Genomic DNA, 19831 nt, shown 5'->3' on the forward strand with positions numbered 1-19831 from the left:
CAAGTAAAAGCGTGCTAAGTTCGGCCGGGCCGAATCTTATATACCCTCCACCATGGATCGCATTTGTCGAGTTGTTTTCCCGGCATCTCTTCTTAGGCTAAAAAGGATATAAGAAAAGAGTTGCTCTGCTATTAAAACGATATCAAGATATGGTCCGGTTCGGACCACAATTAAATTATATGTTGGAGACCTATGTAAAATTTCAGCCAATTCGTATAAGAATTGCGCCCATTGGGGCTCACGAAGTAAAATAGAGAGAACGATTTATATGGGATCTGTATCGGGCTATAGACCGATTCAGACCATAATAAACACGTTGATGGTCATGAGAGGATCCGTCGTACAAAATTTCAGGCATATCGGATAACAATTGCGACCTCTAGGGGTCAAGAAGTCAAGATCCCAGATCGGTTTATATGGCAGCTATATCAGGTTATGAACCGATTTGAACCTTATTTGACACAGTGGTTGAAAGTAAAAATAAAATACGTCATGCAAAATTTCATTCAAATCGGATAAGAATTGTGCCCTCTAGATGCTCAAGAAGTCAAGACCCAAGATCGGTTTATATGGCAGCTATATCAGGTTATGGGCGGATTCGAGCCATACTTGGCACACTTGTTGGGTTTTATAACAAAACACGTCGTGCGAAATTCCATTCCAATCAGATAAGAATTGCGCCCTCTAGAGGCTCAAGAAGTCAAGACCCAAGATCGGTTTATATGGCAGCTATATCAGGTTATGGACCGATTTGAACCATACTTGGCACAGTTGTTAGATATCATAACAAAACACGTCGTGCAAAATTTCATTCTGATCGGGTAAGAATTGCACACGCTAGAGGCTCAAGAAGTCAAGACCCAAGATCGGTTTATATGGCAGCTATATCAAAACATGGACCGATATGGCCCATTTACAATACCAACCGACCTACACTAATAAGAAGTATTTGCGCAAAATTTCAAGCGGCTAGCTTTACTCCTTCGGAAGTTAGCGTGCTTTCGACAGACAGACGGACGGACGGACGGACGGACGGACGGACGGACGGACGGACGGACAGACGGACGGACGGACGGACGGACGGACGGACAGACGGACGGACATGGCTAGATCGACATAAAATGTCGCGACGATCACGAATATATATACTTTATGGGGTCTCAGACGAATATTTCGAGTAGTTACAAACAGAATGACGAAATTAGTATACCCCCCATCTTATGGTGGAGGGTATAAAAAGATGGGTCAGCAGAGAAACACCTCAAGCAGGTGTACTGTATCCTCTACTTTGAAATATAGCCAATGACAATATATTATTGTCTCTGGAAGAAAAAGGTGTAACAAGTAAAAGCGTGCTAAGTTCGGCCGGGCCGAATCTTATATACCCTCCACCATGGATCGCATTTGTCGAGTTGTTTTCCCGGCATCTCTTCTTAGGCTAAAAAGGATATAAGAAAAGAGTTGCTCTGCTATTAAAACGATATCAAGATATGGTCCGGTTCGGACCACAATTAAATTATATGTTGGAGACCTATGTAAAATTTCAGCCAATTCGTATAAGAATTGCGCCCATTGGGGCTCACGAAGTAAAATAGAGAGAACGATTTATATGGGATCTGTATCGGGCTATAGACCGATTCAGACCATAATAAACACGTTGATGGTCATGAGAGGATCCGTCGTACAAAATTTCAGGCATATCGGATAACAATTGCGACCTCTAGGGGTCAAGAAGTCAAGATCCCAGATCGGTTTATATGGCAGCTATATCAGGTTATGAACCGATTTGAACCTTATTTGACACAGTGGTTGAAAGTAAAAATAAAATACGTCATGCAAAATTTCATTCAAATCGGATAAGAATTGTGCCCTCTAGATGCTCAAGAAGTCAAGACCCAAGATCGGTTTATATGGCAGCTATATCAGGTTATGGGCGGATTCGAGCCATACTTGGCACACTTGTTGGGTTTTATAACAAAACACGTCGTGCGAAATTCCATTCCAATCAGATAAGAATTGCGCCCTCTAGAGGCTCAAGAAGTCAAGACCCAAGATCGGTTTATATGGCAGCTATATCAGGTTATGGACCGATTTGAACCATACTTGGCACAGTTGTTAGATATCATAACAAAACACGTCGTGCAAAATTTCATTCTGATCGGGTAAGAATTGCACACGCTAGAGGCTCAAGAAGTCAAGACCCAAGATCGGTTTATATGGCAGCTATATCAAAACATGGACCGATATGGCCCATTTACAATACCAACCGACCTACACTAATAAGAAGTATTTGCGCAAAATTTCAAGCGGCTAGCTTTACTCCTTCGGAAGTTAGCGTGCTTTCGACAGACAGACGGACGGACGGACGGACGGACGGACGGACAGACGGACGGACGGACGGACGGACGGACAGACGGACAGACGGACGGACATGGCTAGATCGACATAAAATGTCGCGACGATCACGAATATATATACTTTATGGGGTCTCAGACGAATATTTCGAGTAGTTACAAACAGAATGACGAAATTAGTATACCCCCCATCTTATGGTGGAGGGTATAAAAATGGTCGATGATGACGTGGCAATTGCGGTTAGGGGAAAGTTTCCCACCACTCTAAGAGATACACTTCAGGTAGCTCAACGTGCAACAGCAAAGTGGGCTACCGAAAGCGGTCTAGGTACAAATCCGTGCAAAACAGAAGAAGTTCTTTCAGTAGGAGATACAAGTTGCCTACAGTGAATCCTGTCTCCTTGGGTGCAGAGAATGTTCCATTTGCAGAAAGCGCAAAATATATGGGTGTTTTGTTGGACAGGAAATTTATTTCTGATAAAACCGATTGGAACTACGATATCCCTGGTAACACAAGTTACATAGACTTCTATACGGATGATTCCAAACTAAACGACCAGGTGGGTTTTAGGTGTACTCTAACGATCTAGAACTGGTCATATCGAAAAGGTTACCCGACCACTCCAGTGTGTATCAAGCAGAGATCCTTGCAATTAAGGAAGAGGTGGAATGGCTAAGATATAATGCCATTACGACAATTGGCATAAATATCTTCTCAGACAGACAGGCAGCCATTAATCGCTGGAGAACGTATTTCTGAACACCAAAACCGTTCTCGAATGTCGCAGGGCGTTGAGAGGGATGGCTGAACAGTTCAAAATTCTCTTGTTCTGGGTGCCGGGCCACGGAGATATCCCAGGGAATTCTAAAGCTGGTGAGCTTACGAGACTAGGACCTACCGTACACATTCCAGGCATACTGGGATCTGTGGCTATGCCTCTAGCGACATGTAAGCTAAGATTCCAGGACTAGGCCCGAAAGACAACGACTGATAGATGGTGACAAAGAGGGGCTGTGAACATTCCAAAACTATGTGGCCTAATCTAGACTTGAAGAGGTCTACTGCTTTGCTGTCATTGGCTAGAACAGACGTCTCAGTTATTATGTTCGTCATGACAGGTCACTGTCTAATCGAAAAACATGCTGACAGACTGAAGGTTGCCGGCAACGACTTTTGCAGAAGCTATGAGGACATCGAAAAAGAAGAGGCTATAGAACACCTTCTGTGTGTGTCCCAGTCAGAAGGAGTTCCACTTTAGGTTCTCATTTCTTGGAGAACCTGTCTAATTTTGCGGATGTGAACATTCGCAAGTTATTGGGCTTTTTAAATAGATCTGGATGGTTCAACGGTAGGAACTAGAACGCATCTTCCTTCTTCTGTTCCTGTAGTATCACAATCGACGAAAATGTCTGAGTGAGTCTGATGGCAGACTGCCACTTAAATCTAACCTAACGCAGGTCCTCGGCCGAGTATCAGTGTTAGCATACAATAATTGGTAGTTGATATGGTTCCGTCCAGAAACTTTGTTCCGGTTCGTCCACGGCACACACCAAAAGAACCAAAAGTGTGTGTATGTCGGGTAGAGATAACTCTTTGAAATTTTGGATAGTTAGAGCTGAGGCGTTACAGCGATAATTTACTTCGATGTCGTCGTAATTACTTTGATGGATACGGTTCTGACGGTTCTAGTTGCCGGGTAGAGATAACTCTTTGAAATTTTGGATAGTTAGAGCTGAGGCGTTACAGCGATAATTTACTTCGATGTCGTCGTAATTACTTTGATGGATACGGTTCTGACGGTTCTGGTTGCCATGGCATTGAAAACTTCTCTCATATAATGATTTCGGATGAAAAAGATAAGAGAGCCAGTTGTACGTACCGGATTGACCCGATGAAGTCATTCATCGGCAAGGGCTGCCGCCTCAGTATACAATACACTTCTGCAACAACAATAGCATGGCTTAAATACTGACTGCCGCTAAAACGTGTTGGATGTTTTCTTCATCAATTATATGGTTACCCAAAAAGTAATTGCGGATTTTTCATATAGTAGGCAATGACAAATTTTTTCACAGCTTGTGACTCTGTAATTGCATTCTTTCTTCTGTCAGTTATCAGCTGTTACTTTTAGCTTGCTTTAGAAAAAAGGTGTAAAAAAAGTATATTTGATTAAAGTTCATTCTAAGTTTTATTAAAAATGCATTTACTTTCTTTTAAAAAATCCGCAATTACTTTTTGGGCAACCCAATAAATAAACGCCCAACGTGTTAATATATCCCTTACTGTGGAAGAAAATAACGGACCTCTCGATACAATTCAATATCATGATTGTTGTTGCGCGGCACAGGATAACTATGAGCACCACACAGGCTGAAACTGTGCATTGTTATCGCGTGAAGCTGCGAGCAACCGGGTGCATCCACAGGTTGCGGATAGTGGAATGCTCCATACTGAAATTTGGGATATTTGCATGACATAATTACCAGGAAATGTACCGTAAACAGCTGAATACAATTTTTTCTCGTGATGTGCACTATCTGTCGACTTGTTTTAGTTGTGTGTGTGTGTGTATTATAATAGTGAAGAAGCATGACACACACAAATAACGAACTAGTAACGTACTCAAAATCAGAGGTGCACTAATCACTGATATTGACAGATAGTGCACTCAATATTTTGTTGTTGGGCAACTGCCACTACCTGTAAATGAATATATCTTGGATACTTGTACACCTTGGCAGTTCATACAGGGTGACTGGAAGTTTTTTTTTAATTTTTACATTAAGGTACTAAAACGTAAAAAATGGTACCTTCTTTGCGGATGAAGCTACAGCTTTGAAATTCGGAACTTAGTGAGACTTTGGCGACCTTGATTATATAACTTTTTGGAAATTTGTACATTAAGGTACTAAAAAAACTATAAAAAGTACAATTGGTGCCATTTGATACATGGCTACAATCGAATTATTAGGCCCCAACTTTTTTAAGCATAAATGCAACACATTCACACACACGCATACACTTAAAAAATAAAATAATACTGAGCACAAAAACACACACAAACTGTAATACTGCTTAGGGAAAAGAAAAACGTATATAGATCTTGTAAGAAAATTTAAAAATTGGAAAAAATTTAGATTAAATTCCATTTATTTGTATCGGATTAGATGTAATTTCATCAAAATTTAACAGATGGCAGATATTATGGGTCTGACCTGACCAACTTTTTTACAAGTTTCTGGTATCATGGGTATGATTAAACCCAAAAAAAAAAAAATGTAAGTACACTATCAGTTTAGGTGAGTGAGAAATTAAAGTTAAGTAATCTAAATTTAATTTTAAATTGGTTTAAATTGTTTACTTTTAATTAAGTTTTAATAATTAATTTAGTATTATCAAACTTAATAATTTCGTTTAATCTTACTAAAAAATTTTGGCATTTGAAAATTTTCTTTTTACTATTAAGTGCTTGCAATTCGCTGTTTTTTGGCATGCTTTTTATACCCTCCACCATAGGATGGGGGTATACTAATTTCGTCATTCTGTTTGTAACTCCTTGAAATATAACTCCATAAAGTATATATATTCTTGATCGTCATGCCATTTTAAGTCGACCTAGCCATGTCCGTCCGTCTGTCTGTCGAAAGCACGCTAACTTTCGAAGGAGTAAAGCTAGGCGCTTGAAATTTCGCATAAATACTTTCTATTAGTGTAGGTCGGTTGGGATTGTAAATGGGCCAAAAAACATGGACTGAATGTTTTGATATAGCTGCCACATAAACCGATCTTGGGTATTGACTTCTTGAGCCTCTAGAGGGCGCAATTCTCGTCCGATTGGACTGAAATTTTGCACATGGTGTTTTGGTATCACTTCCAACAACTGTGTTAAGTGTGATTCAAATCGGTTTATAATCTGATATAGCTGTCATATAAACCGATCTTGGATCTTGACTTATTGAGCCAATAGAGCGCGCAATTCCGATTCGGCAGAAATTTTACAAGAGGTGTTTTGTTATGACTACCATTGACTGTGCTAAGTATGGCACAAATCGGTTCATAACCTGATATAGCTGTCATATAAACCGATCTGGGATCTTGATTTCTTGAGCCTCCAAAGGGCGCAATTCTCATACGATTTGGCAGAAATTTTGTACAACGGCTTCTCTCATGACTTTCAACATACGTGTCCAATATGGTCTGAATCGATCAATAGCTTGATACAGCTCCCATATAAACCGATCTCCCGATTTTACTTCTTGAGCCCCTACAAGGCGCAATGGACTGAAATATTACACAATGACTTCTACAATGTTCAGCATTCATTTATGGTCCGAATCGGACATGCGATCCATGGGATCCATCTTTATTTTTTTTAAATATAAAATAACTTTTATTATTTTATATTTCTTTGTATTTTCTCTTGTTTCATATCCTATTATTCATGTTTTTAATATATTTCATAACATTTATTTCTGCTCCCAACAGGCCACAGCGAAGAGGACATTCGCATGTCCATATTCAAAGTGAAGGCCCCAAGATTGCGAATTTGGGTTTACGCTCTTAAAGGTTGTGCCTCCACTCAAACCATGATTTCCTTCCCGCAGAATGTCGAGAAGAGAAAACGTTTGTTGGCGATTTGTGAGCTGATGGAGGCAATGAAAGACCTTTTGATGTGTCGAACGCATCAGAATGCGCCCTTATTTTCTCCAAAATATTCTGCAAGCCCACAACAAACTTATTGCCAGGAGGAGCAACAATTTCTCTTGAATCTCCATCTCAAATGTCCGAATATTTAAGAGAAGAGGAGGATTTTAAGCTGCCTTGCCGAAGCACCATACGGACAAGGATGCCCATAAAATATTTGAAGCCTGGAATTAACCCCATTATGGTGCGTGTACTGAAAAAATTTGCTGCCCAAATGGATAAGAGAGACCGGCATGCAATGCTACTCTTCGACGAAATGGCTTTAAGAAGTGAAGGCATATACAACAACGAACTGGATCTGCTCGAAGGATTGGAAGATAACCGACGAGGCAACAGAACCTCCAATCTTGCCAAGAAGGTCTTGATATTTATGGTAAAAAGCGCATTCAAGGCATGGAAGTTCGCTTTTACTTTTTACTACACAAAAAATGGATACAACGAAGGACATCCTCATGAACAGAACATTCCCGTTTTGGAAAGTGAATGCAACATCCGGATTATGGCGATAATTACGGACAAAGCTTCAACGAACGCCTCATTATTTAGGTTATTGAGAAATGATGGCAGCGCTTATTTTTTCTTTTTTTTACATAATGGAAGACGGATTTATACCTTCCATGATCCAGCTCATATGTTCAAAGGTCTCCCAAAAGCCTTTATTAAGGAGGACATTAAAACATCTGAGCGGAGTTGCAGCTGGGGTGTAATTCGCGAATTTTATAAGCAGCAGGCTAACTCAATTTCTGCTCGCCTTGCACCTAAGCTGACTTACTACCACATTTATCCGAACACATTCCAGAAAATGAGTGTGACAAGGTGTTCTCAGGAAATGAGTCATACTGTTAGTGCGGGAATATTGTTCATGTATGAAACTAACAATTTTGCGCATAATCCAATTGTTGAGAAAAACGGCGTGCTACAACCAATTTTTTGGAGGCTGTTAACGACGGTTTTGACATGAGCAATGGCCGGTCTTTTGGGCACAAGAACCCGAATAAACGGCCTATTAGTCGAGGGAATGACCTTATCGCCAAAATCATAAAATCCATCGCATTTTTGAAGACTTTGACCATAAGATGGCGGACTGTCAGCCTTATTAACTTTATAAATTACTTCGAAGGATTGGTTGATATGGCCAATCACATCTTCCAAACGATGCCTGACATCAATTTCATAACTCAGGGCCGACTTAACCAAGATGCCTTGGAAAACCTGTTTGCAGGAGCACGTTCTTGTAAGTTGTCTAATTGTGAAGAAAATGGAGAAGAGGACCTGAACTGCAAAATGTTCGTTATTTTTGAATGTGACGTTGATGCTTATAATCGAACAGATGAGGTAGAAACTCTTCAGGTTGTTGAGACAGAGTCCCTTCAACAGGATGAGAATAAGACTCCTCTACATCCTGAAGAAACCCTGGATACCCTGTCGGCATATGAAGGTACGTTGGAAGCAATGTCTTCAATTGAAATTCAATTTAAAATCTCTCTCTCTCTCTCTCTCTCTCTCTCTCTCTCTCTCTCTCTCTGCGGATGAAGGATCAATTGAAACTTTTTCTGCTGATTAAATTTCAGTAGACGAAGGTACTATGATTACCTTGACCGCCGATGAAGGTACTATGAATACTGTCTCGGCCTTTGAATCCAACGTCAGTTTACAAACCATATCTGCTACCGAAAATTACGGACTTGGTAACTTCTTAGGCGACTTTTCTACCCATGAAGAGGGAGATATGAGGTATTTCGGCGGCTACAACATGAGATGGTTTGCGCAGAAAGGCATCCCTGACTGCACTTACCGACGTGTCTGAAAATTTCATTGCATTGAAAAATTACACTAAGGATCTGCGTCTCGCAAATCCTAGTGAGGACTTTTACCAAATTTTCGGGTTTATGTAACTAATTTAAACTCGCGCCCTCAATTCTTGTATTGAAATGATGATGAATAGCAATCTATTCCCTCGATTCTTCGACAAAAGCAGTCCTTGTTATGACCTTGTTATTCTCCATCATTTCACCATGATCCTTTTGAGAAAGAAAGAAAAATGGATAACCAAAAACAACTTGGTAAATATTGCAAAAGAATTGGAGAGACGGAAAATTCGTAAGAAATTTCAGTCTCTTCCAAATTAAAACTTTCCATGTCTGTGAGGTCGCCCATGCGTCTACGAGAAAGGCTTCGGTTTAACAGTAGCAGTTCTCTGGCTTTCACTGCCAAATCGTCTGCCCATTCATTTCCCCTTACTTCGGTATGGCCCGGCACCCAAATGCGGATTGTGCCATCCTCAGAGAAGGCGTTAATCTCCTTCTTACAGTGCAACACTGTTCGTCACCTTACCGTCCTGGTAGTTATTGCCCTTATGGCCATTTTACTATCCGTAAAGATGTTCATACTCGAAGTCCTCGACGTTAGTACCACACCAGCTCACGCATTCCGTGGTCGCCCGGATCTCCGCCTGCAGGACCGTATAATGGTCAGGCAATATAAAACAGATCTCATGTCTGGTACTGGGTTCTCAATGTAGACTCCCAGGCCCACTCTGCCTCCTAGCTTTGATCCATACGTGAAACATGATCTTCCAGATGGCAAAACTTGGGTTCCGTCAGTCCAAAACTGTGCCGTTGGCAGTAGTGCCTCGCACTAGACCTCAAGTGTCATCTCAGGTATGCGATTGGAAACCTCTTCACTTCCTTCCTGGTTCCCTATTATCGCCTCGATTATACCGCGATGGTATGAGCTGCTCCCATCCTCAATCCATGCTCCCATCGCCCTTCTTCATAGCTGGTTCGGATCCTTACCCTTAAGAAGTATTATAACATCGTTTGCATAGTAGACGAGTTCAAACCCCTCCTCTGTCAGCATCCGTAATTAGGTTATTTTTCACCCTGTGGGTGACCCCCCCTGTGGCGTTCCCCATGCCACTTACTCCCTTATATTTATGTCATGGGACCCGCAATTTATCCACCTGTTCCACAATGCGTTCCATGGTTTTGAGTAGAAAGGGCGTAAAGCTTATAGGCCGCATAACTTGCCTTGCCGGGTTTGGGAATAAACACCACCCTTGCGTCCTGCCAGGCTTTCGGGGTATATGCAAGTCCTAGGCGCGCTGTGAAGATAGTGGCCAGATGAGGCGCCATCAGGTCCAGAAGACATAAATGGTTTGAAGCTCCTCAAGGCTTCCTTGACCATAAATTCCGTTACGATAAACCTTCTATCAACCTCATTACTCCAAGATTCCGGTATCTCCGTAAGCCCCGTCGTATCCTGTGTAAAACGGGTTTTCATCAAAAGCCTCAACATGTCCTCCGTCGTCTCTGCTCTCACTCCCATGCCTTCTACTAAAGTTTCAGTTGGGATAAGCGCTTTTGAGAGAAACTTTTTCATCTTGACGTCATCATTAACGTTAACGACCTGGTCGCAAAAAAGCTTCTAGAGGACCGTTTTGCCGCTCTGGTAATCTTATCGTATTCCTTGAGCCGTGTGTAGTACACATCCCAATATACTTCCTTTTTACGGCGTGCTCTATTAAAAAGTCTGCGGACCTCTATTCCAATATTTCGAATCTCCGCGGTCATCCAGGGTTTTACCTTTCTGGAAGAGGACAATTATCTTCGAAAGACTACACTAGTGCACTTTGTTGACTTTGTCGTCAATGTCTTCTATCCTTGGACAATGTAATTTTGTCCGGTTGGTTTTCAACTTATTACGGAAGCTTATCGTATTCGGCGCTGGCCGTGCTATTCTAAACCTAATGTAGCGATGGCCAGAGAAAGCGTGATCCATGCAGACTCTCCAATCCTGAACCTCATTGATTAGATTTTCCGATCATATTGTCACATCTAAAACCTCCTCCCTGCAGCTCCGACGTAGGTGGCGGTGTCGGAGAGTCAAAAGGCAGATAAAGTGATACCAGGTATGCTCCACCGTCTCTGTCTCATCACTCTGTGAAAAATACATAATTAAAATTTTTATGACAAATAAGGCAGGTACCTGTGTTAGCATAGAATATGGTATGGTTCAGTCCAGAAACTTTGTTCCGGGCCGACCATAGCTCTTGAAATAAGACATTATGAATTTTGCCCTTGCTGATTTTCTCCATCAGAGCGTGAGTAGCTGTCTCGCTCCGGTGGAGGTTTATCTGGATGACCTCAATCATTGGTCGTCCATTAGATGGGCTTCTTAGCGTGGGTGATGGTCTCATCGTCTGCTCCTGTTCTTTAGGCTGCATTGAGCTTCCCGTCACTGCACTGCCTGAAATTTCAATATTAGAGTTATTACATATCGTAGTCTTCCGAATCTGGAGAAAGTCAGTAATGGTTAGTTCGTTAGGCTGTACTGAGTCTACCGTCCCTGCACTGCCTGATGTTCCAATATTATGATCTTTGCCTATACTAGTCTTCTAAATCTTCAGTAAATGGGCTTCTTGGGAGTAGGTTGTGGTTTCGTCGGCTCCTGTGGGTTAGGCGGCATTGAGTTCTCTGTCACTGCACTGCCTGATGTTTCAGCATTAGGATCTTTATCCATCCTTGCCTTCCTAATCTCGAGAAATTCGTTGAGGGTTCTGACGTCGGGTCCCTTTTCGTTAGGCTGTGTTGGGTCTCTCGCCCCTGCACTGCCTGATGCTTAAGTATTAGAATCTTTGCTTATCCTCTTGGTTTTGCTTATTTAAGACTTTCATCTTGCGTTCCGTCGCGATTTCGCCACCCACATCTTTGAAGAAGACCGTCGCCTTTGTGAGCTGTGGAATGCTGATCTTTCTCATAAGGTCGAGATTTGCACCCCAAGGAGTTTGGAAACTTTCAACGAGCTTTTTGACGGTATCAATACATTCAATACAAGATGTCCCCTCTAAACTCGCAGCTCATCATTTGTATGGGTGGACCCTCTACAGAATTCCACACATGTTCAAAGATCCGATCGTTAACCAGATCCTTCACTTGGGACCGTTGATCTGGTTGCGGGATGGCTGGCTTGGTTTTTCCAGAGTACTTGAAAGCGGGAAGCTCTTTTTCTTCTTCAGCATTTCAGAAGTGTTACGCTCTTCGGGTGATCTGATTCTCTTTCCGTAGAAGTGCCTGGAATGTCAGTTCTATCCCTTCCAGCATTCTGAACTTTCGCCCCTGTCTCCTTCGTCGTGCACGGATCGCTTTGCCGTTCTGCTTGTAAGCTTTGCAAAGCCTCATCTCTCGATTCGGGTGCGATTAGAGTTCATTTTGAGCCTACTCCAAAATGACTTTAAATTTTTTTCGTAATAGGTAGTACCTATTCCGAGATACGGATATTTCTCTTTGAGAAGCGAAATGAAAACGGCTACTTTAATAATCAAATGTGTAACCACGTAGGTTGATGTAGATAGGCCCAATAAATATAGTAAATAAATATAGTAGTAAATAAAGTAGTTGGAAATACGCCCAGTCCGAATGGTAATAGATAGGATTCTAAAATTTGGCATTAACGACAGTCCCAGTAATATAAAAGGGTCGCCTTTTAACACGAACAACCAAGATATATTCATTTACAGGTAGTGGCAGTGTCTCAACAATAAAATAATGAGTGACTGTCAAAATCACTAATTAGTGCGACTCTGATTTTGAGTATGTTACTAGTTCGAGCCATTTTACGTCGTTTGTGTGTGTTCAAGGCGGTTTTAAAAAGGTGGTCTCACGCGAACAGCTGTTAACAGCCGGCCAGATTTGACGGTATTAAGATGACAGATTTTTATTTGCATTCTCTTTGTTTCTATCTTCTTTCTCGCATATTCTCTGCTCATGTATGCACACGTATACACACACATTTCTTCGTGTGTGTTGGCAAAACGTCGATGTTATCAAGCTAACAGATGGCGGATTGCACCATAAGATTTTTGGCTGTTGTGCAAATGAGACCACCATTTATTGTTTCACCAATGCTTTAGGTATGCAATAACGACGTGACGTGGATAATCAAAAAATCGATAGGATATCTGTAGGTACCAAAAAGTACAAAATAGTAAGGGGCAAAAAATTAAAAAAAAACCCTATTTTTTTAATTTTTCGCCCTATAAATGCATTTTTGCCCTAACTTATCTGCAACAATGGCGTCCAGCGTGGATTTCTATACTTCAGCAAAAATTGTACTTTTGGCAGTAAAAGCGCCATTTTATCTCGTATTTTCAAAGCCACATTTATCATCCTTGTTGCACCATATGATTTGGCAAATTTATATAAGATAAATTCATTAACTCATGGTACAATTTGGATGTAGCGTCCAAGATATATTCATTTACAGGTAGTGGCAGTTGCTCAACAACAAAATATTGAGTACACTAGCTGTCAAAATCAGTGATTAGTGCAACTCTGATTTCGTGTATGTTAGTAGTTCCCGCCATTTTTCGTTGCTTTTGTGTGTAGTGTTTCTTAACTATAATACACACACACAACCCAAAACTCGTTGCCAGATAGTGCACTTCGTGAGCAAAAATTGTATTCAGCTGTTTACGATACACTACCAGTTTATTATGTCATGGTAGCGTTATTAGTGCAACAACAAAGATCTACCCCCAAGGAAACTACCTTGAGTGGCAAATGCCGTAAATTGAAATGTCAAAGTAGTTTTAGAAATAAACTTCTTGAAATGTATTTTAAATTGGTATCTTCATCATTATAACACTGTTTTGTTGCTTATGTGTGGAATATCGAATCAAATGGAACATCTTTTGAAGATTTTAGAAAAAATCACATCTGTATTATCAAGGCTTTGACATTTAGATTTACTGCAAAATCAAAACAAATAAAAAATTATACTCAGCTGTTTGGATGACCTCACCTTATAAGTATATCCTGTCATTAACCCAACAACAACGAAATCAACTGTTCAACCCTGTGGGAATGTTAGCGCAAATTCCCACTATGCTGTCGAATTTCTGGACACTTCCCAATTGACATCCTTGTTTTTATTTGCATTACAATGTTTAGCACCCACAAGATCAAAAGAGACCACCTTCGATTGTTTCGCCATGTTATTTTAACTTAAAAACATAACCATTCTAAATAAAATGTACACAATTGTTTAGAAAAAGTTTTACCAATACCAATTTATTCGTATAAAATACTATGTAAAGTACGATATCGCGCTTATTAATTGATTGTGCAGACGTATTCAAAATGTTTTAAGAAAAACTAGAGAAAAATATTCTAAAGTCACTCTAATTAATGATGTTAGTTTCTCGTCGTTAAAGTAAACACCAAATAATTTTCCGTCGCTTAGTTGTCGATTTTCTATTCGTTAGCAAAACAATTGATTTTAATGATGTCGATTATCGTTTAAAGTGGCCTCTGAATACCAAATTCGTTAACTTTTCTGTTATCCCTTTTTAACTAAAAGATTTTCTTTAAAATAACTTACAGAATCCCACTACTGATTCCTATAAATCGCTCTCTTCTGAGTACGGGAACATACTTAATGTACCTTGAATCAAATCACTGGCAACTCTGGCAGCCAGCTGGTAAATTTGGCGAGATATTTATGATTTAAATTGCTATTTGCACGCATAAACTTATCCGAAAAAAATTAATTTCAATTCATAAAAATGGATAATAATAATCAAATATTGGTTGACACCGAACCAGAAACCAGCTTAGAACATGATGGGGAAGAAGGAATTTTGGCAATTACAAGGAATGCAACAAAGAGCTTGTACAATATAACTTTTGAAAATTGTAAGTGCAAGAACTCGTTTTAAATAAAAGACATTGAAAATATTCTTCAATTTTATATAGTCGACCAACACGAGAGTGTGGAATTTAAGAAGTAAGTGTTAACAAATTTGTATGCTATAAATGGGTTAATGGCTAATTTTTCCACAGCTACGAAAGCCGTCTCCAAAAGGAAATTAAAGACTGGAAGTCATTATTTCAAACTGCTTATAATGATCTGAAGAAATCAGAACAGAAGCATCCCATAATAGACAAGTCGATATTGCCTCAAGAGAAAAGAGAATACTTGGAAAAGGCGCCTTGCCTACAAAGCTTCATTAGAGAATCTTTGGCGTTTCGGCGACAGGCGTACGAATTTCTAGAAATTGAATACGCAGAGGCTATGGAATTGGCTGCATATCTTGAGGAAGAATGCGAGCACCGTCTTCTCCAGGTAAAGACAGAAATATTAACAGAAAATCTAGCATCTTATTCAAGAAGATCAAGTTCTGGCTGACACAAAATGGAGTTTTTAATGAGTTTCAATAAAAAAGTAAATTATTTTCAAAAATGTGTGGTTTACTAATAACTAATGCAAATATTATTTTTTGTTTATCATTCCTTTCCCCAGGCAGCCAAATATTTCATTAGATCAGTCAGACTCTCAAAATCGGTGCGACTAGTGGGTGGCTGATCGCTTGTAAGTTTTGGCAGTCCGCTTCCCATTTTTAAACGAAATTCTTCCATCTGCAAAAGTTAAATGAATATTAATTGTACGCGACTCCAGTAATTTGTAATTACTTACATTCTTTGCACCAGACAATTTCCAAACGCCAAAGCAAAACGCCCCAGTGCCTAATACAGCATATAATGTTCCCCAACCCAAAGCGCGCATAGCTAAGGCCGATCCTTCGTCCAATAACAAAAGGGTTTTTGTACCTCCTTTCTCCACTAGCTTTGATTCGGATTTCTTGGCTTTGCCTAGAGTCTTTGAAAACCCAAATAAAGCTGAAATCCCTCCAACCAAACCAAGAAAAGCCGCAGCTACAATTAGGGAAAACAAAAGAATGAAAGATGTTTTGTAATCAACTAAACTGAGAATACGTTCGGCCGAAAAGTTATCGCAGTTCCTATCACTTAGATCTATTCTCGTACCTTGTATTCTATGGTTTTTGTCGTCAGTTGAAATGGGTGCTTGACGTTCATTCATCTTTCTATGTTGTAATTGATTTGTGTTTCTCCGTATTTGTTTTTTTACGAGTTACTTTTTCTCTCTCCCACTTTGTTTTATTTACATGTTTGTTTTATTTTGGTATGAGTCGTCGGAGCCATGCCATTGACTGATTGCCGAGACGATATGGGATATGTTCAGTGATATGGCAGAACAGTGGGCTAATTATTGTATTCCGATATAAAAAAAATTTAAAAGAAAAAATTATTAAAATACAATTGCAAATCGCACATAGAAATAAATGGCAGACTTCACTCGTAAAAATAAAACTGTAAAACAGCAAAGTCTACCAAACTTCATTGTTGTAGTCATTTTTCTTTTCAAAACCAAAAAAATGAAAGACCCTATAAACAATGAGAATATCAAAATTTGCTAATAAAAAATTTCACAAATGGGAGAAAACAGAAACAAAGAATGAATATAACAAAGGGAACAAGTTGACATCCTCAATGGCATGTAATGCCACAAATTTAATATCAATCATATATGTCTGCTGATTGATTTCTGCGACCTTAAGCTGAGTATTCAGTTCAAACTGTCAAACTCCATGTAAAAAAACATCGGCGATACGTTGACTGAAAATCGGGGGAAAAGTAGTACTCTGTTTATGGTGAGTAAAATGGCAAAAAACTATTATAGTGGCAACATTTAAACAACTATTATAGTGGCAACACTTGAAACTATTGCCGGCATAATTTTAGTTTGCATCATTTAGTTTGTATATAAAGTAGAGAAAACAATAAGTGGAGATACAAAAACATTTGATTTCTATTAAATTTCGCTCGCAAACAAATAAAAATTTCAGTAGCAAAGGGTTGGTTTTCTATTCTGCTTTCGGAATAGTCGCGGAAATCTAACTGTTCCGTGACAGTTATGTTTTGTTTTTATTTTCATTCCAAAAGACCGTTTGGGATTGCGAATTGAAAAATAGTAAAACCACTTATGGTTTTACTATTTTTTGGGAATACTCAACTTTACATATGATTGTTGTTGTAACCACTTTTGTATGTGGAGGTGGCCATCCTCGTCATGCTTCATATGTGGGGAAGCTCGTTCAGGTCCAAAGAACCGATCTCCGCGGGAACCTTATTGTCATTGGTTATCGAAATTCCCCTTTCATATCAAGTATCATTGGCACTCAGTGTTTAAGCAGGAGCCGGTGCCGACCGGCCTCTCGCTGAGACTCTTCTCTCGAAACCGCTGATTATCCGCTTCTGCAGTTGCAGCTGCTCCATATTCCACTATCCGCATCTGTAGAGGCGCCCGGTAGCTCCCAGCTGAGCTACTCGTAATGACGATGAACACTACACAAATCACACTACATGTTTTTGTCTTATTACATGTCAAATGTTGCTCTTGATAAAGTTGCACATAATGTGATACGAATAAAAATAACACATGAAAATCATATTTCAAAATAGCACTATTATTTTAACAATTTGTAACCATAAAAAATCAGCTTTTGTTCACATTTTGAGGTTATATCATATAAAAGTAGCATACTAGTGTGATAGCAAAAATGATGAATCGTATGTTAATTGGCAAATTTGACACACATATCTAAATACCAATGATACATGAGACAAGTGATATGTCATAAGACAAGAATATATAGTGCGTTAGAGCCTTCACACATTTCTTTGTAAACGGTAATTGGTAGACCCCATACATCGAAAAAATCAAATTATTTTGATTTTTCATGGATATGTGTACATGTGACGCATACACGTTTGTTTTCACCAATACTATTACAATGACTATGCATACATGCCATCTAAACGGGCAATTATTTCAGTCCTATTCAGTGCAAGTCAGATGTTTTATGATAGATTTGCAGTGCAAAGTAGTACTGGAAGGATATCGATATTATGCGGTAACAGATAATAATAACCAATTAAAGCCTAGTACTAGGATTCACTGAATAAGGTTAAGCCAAGCGATCAGCAGACATAAATTTTTTTTTTTTTGGCAGTACTTGGCATTGAGTATGTCAACTTATTCTCTTTTAACATTCATTCTTCGTTTACGTTTCCTCCCATTTGATGACATTTTCAATCGGCAGTTTTGATACCTTTAATGATGTTCATGAGGCCTATCCACTTTATGTTTGCTCAAGTGACCTAACCTTCCATAAGTGAATCCTGAACACAACCAAAGAAACAGTTTTCAACTGATTGCGTGAGACCACGTTGTGTCTTTACCTTCTATTGGGTTACCCAAAAAGTGCGGATTTTTTAAAAGAAAGTAAATGCATTTTTTATAAAACTTAGAATGAACTTTAATCAAATATACTTTTTTTACACTTTTTTTCTAAAGCAAGCTAAAAGTAACAGCTGATAACTGACAGAAGAAAGAATGCAATTACAGAGTCACAAGCTGTGAAAAAATTTGTCAACGCCGACTATATGAAAAATCCGCAATTACTTTTTGGGCAACCCAATAGTTCTACCCACTGTTCTGGCTCACTTGCCAAAGTGGAGTATGTTCAGTTTGGCTTACCAAGGTTCATTTTTGCTATCAGCTGTGTTTGTAGTAAATAAAAGGTTAGTTAAGTACATAGAATAACGAAATTTGAAAGGGCAAAATGTCTAAAATAATTTTCAACGCAATTAGAAACTCACGTAATATAAACAAATTGGCGTATGGGTAATATGCACATTTCTAATTTATTCTCTGAGAATTGTTATTTATTGCTCAATGACCAACAGAAATTTTATCCAACAAAGGAGTTTAATGCAGAATATTGGGATCCTGATGGGGGCACAAGGCAATGGCAAACTTTTGGAAACTAGCAACACGGTTTTTCGGCATATGTTCCCTCAACAACAACGTACAATGTTCATACAGACGCAGGACACACCGAATCCAGATAGTTTAAAATTTCTTCCTGGCATTGAGGTTCTAGGCAAAGGAAACACTTATGATTTCCCAGCTGTATCGGCAGCTTATTGCAGTCCATTAGGTATTTGTCAAATTAATATAATATGTATATATATAAAAACGCAATTATGAACCATTATATTATTCCAGCTAAACTTTTATTTCGTATAGAAGGTGTGCGATCTGTGTTCTTTGGTAGTGATTTTATAACCATTTCCAAAGAAGAGGAAGCTGAATGGGGTATTATAAAACCTGAGGTGTTTGCTGTTATCATGGACTTCTTTTCCAGTGGGTTACCCATATTGAATGAGGCAAAACCAAATACCGACACACAAATTAACGATGATGATGATGACACAGTTATGATGATCAAAGAGCTGTTGGATAGTCGAATTAGACCAACGGTCCAAGAAGACGGTGGAGATATAATATTCATGGGCTTCGAGAATGGCATTGTGAAATTAAAAATGCAAGGTTCTTGTTCTTCGTGTCCAAGCTCGATTGTCACTCTCAAAAATGGAGTCGAAAATATGTTACAATTTTATATACCAGAGGTAAAAGGTGTGGAACAAGTTTTCGACGCTGTGGATAAAGTTCCTATCACTTAGATCTATTCTCGTACCTTGTATTCTATGGTTTTTGTCGTCAGTTGAAATAGGTGCTTGACGTTCATTCATCTTTCTATGTTGTAATTGATTTGTGTTTCTCCGTATTTGTTTTTTTACGAGTTACTTTTTCTCTCTCTCACTTTGTTTTATTTACATGTTTTTTGGTATGCGTCGTCGGAGCCATGCCATTGACTGATTGCCGAGACGTTATGGGATATGTTCAGTGAGGTAGCATATGACAGAACAGTGGGTTAATTATTGTATTCCGATATAAAAAAATTTTAAAGAAAAAATTATTAAAATACAATTGCAAATCGCACATAGAAATATATGGCAGACTTCACTCGTAAAAATAAAACTGTAAAACAGCAAAGTCTACTTAA

At 39.2% G+C, this 19831-nt stretch overlaps 3 protein-coding genes across 4 annotated transcripts; 2 read left to right on the top strand and 1 right to left on the bottom strand.

Moving 5' to 3' along the window:
- The first annotated feature begins 14490 nt into the window (after positions 1 to 14490).
- On the top strand, positions 14491 to 15328 carry LOC106080872 (uncharacterized). Its single transcript, XM_013242472.2, has 3 exons — positions 14491 to 14753; positions 14814 to 14844; positions 14901 to 15328. Exons 1-3 carry the CDS (start codon positions 14624 to 14626, stop codon positions 15244 to 15246), a joined length of 507 nt encoding a protein of 168 aa, XP_013097926.1. The 5' UTR covers positions 14491 to 14623; the 3' UTR covers positions 15247 to 15328.
- LOC106080873 (transmembrane protein 242) lies at positions 15237 to 19623 on the bottom strand. Of its 2 annotated transcripts, XM_059366771.1 has the most exons (4): positions 19463 to 19551; positions 15885 to 16121; positions 15535 to 15773; positions 15237 to 15476 (listed from the first exon to the last, which is right to left on the bottom strand). In XM_059366771.1, exons 2-4 carry the CDS (start codon positions 15937 to 15939, stop codon positions 15345 to 15347), a joined length of 426 nt encoding a protein of 141 aa, XP_059222754.1. In that variant the 5' UTR covers positions 15940 to 16121; positions 19463 to 19551; the 3' UTR covers positions 15237 to 15344. The 2 variants fall into 2 exon arrangements, with proteins under 2 accessions (XP_059222754.1, XP_059222755.1); XM_059366772.1 differs by lacking the exon at positions 15885 to 16121 and having other exon boundaries at positions 19463 to 19623.
- Positions 18479 to 19831, top strand: LOC131996804 (NFU1 iron-sulfur cluster scaffold homolog, mitochondrial-like). The gene is made up of 3 exons (XM_059366770.1): positions 18479 to 18606; positions 18669 to 18922; positions 18991 to 19831. The coding sequence occupies exons 1-3, from the start codon at positions 18545 to 18547 to the stop codon at positions 19446 to 19448; spliced, it is 774 nt and encodes a 257-aa protein (XP_059222753.1). The 5' UTR covers positions 18479 to 18544; the 3' UTR covers positions 19449 to 19831.

This window comes from Stomoxys calcitrans, chromosome 4 (genome assembly GCF_963082655.1).
Source record: "Stomoxys calcitrans chromosome 4, idStoCalc2.1, whole genome shotgun sequence".
Lineage (NCBI taxonomy): Eukaryota > Metazoa > Arthropoda > Insecta > Diptera > Muscidae > Stomoxys > Stomoxys calcitrans.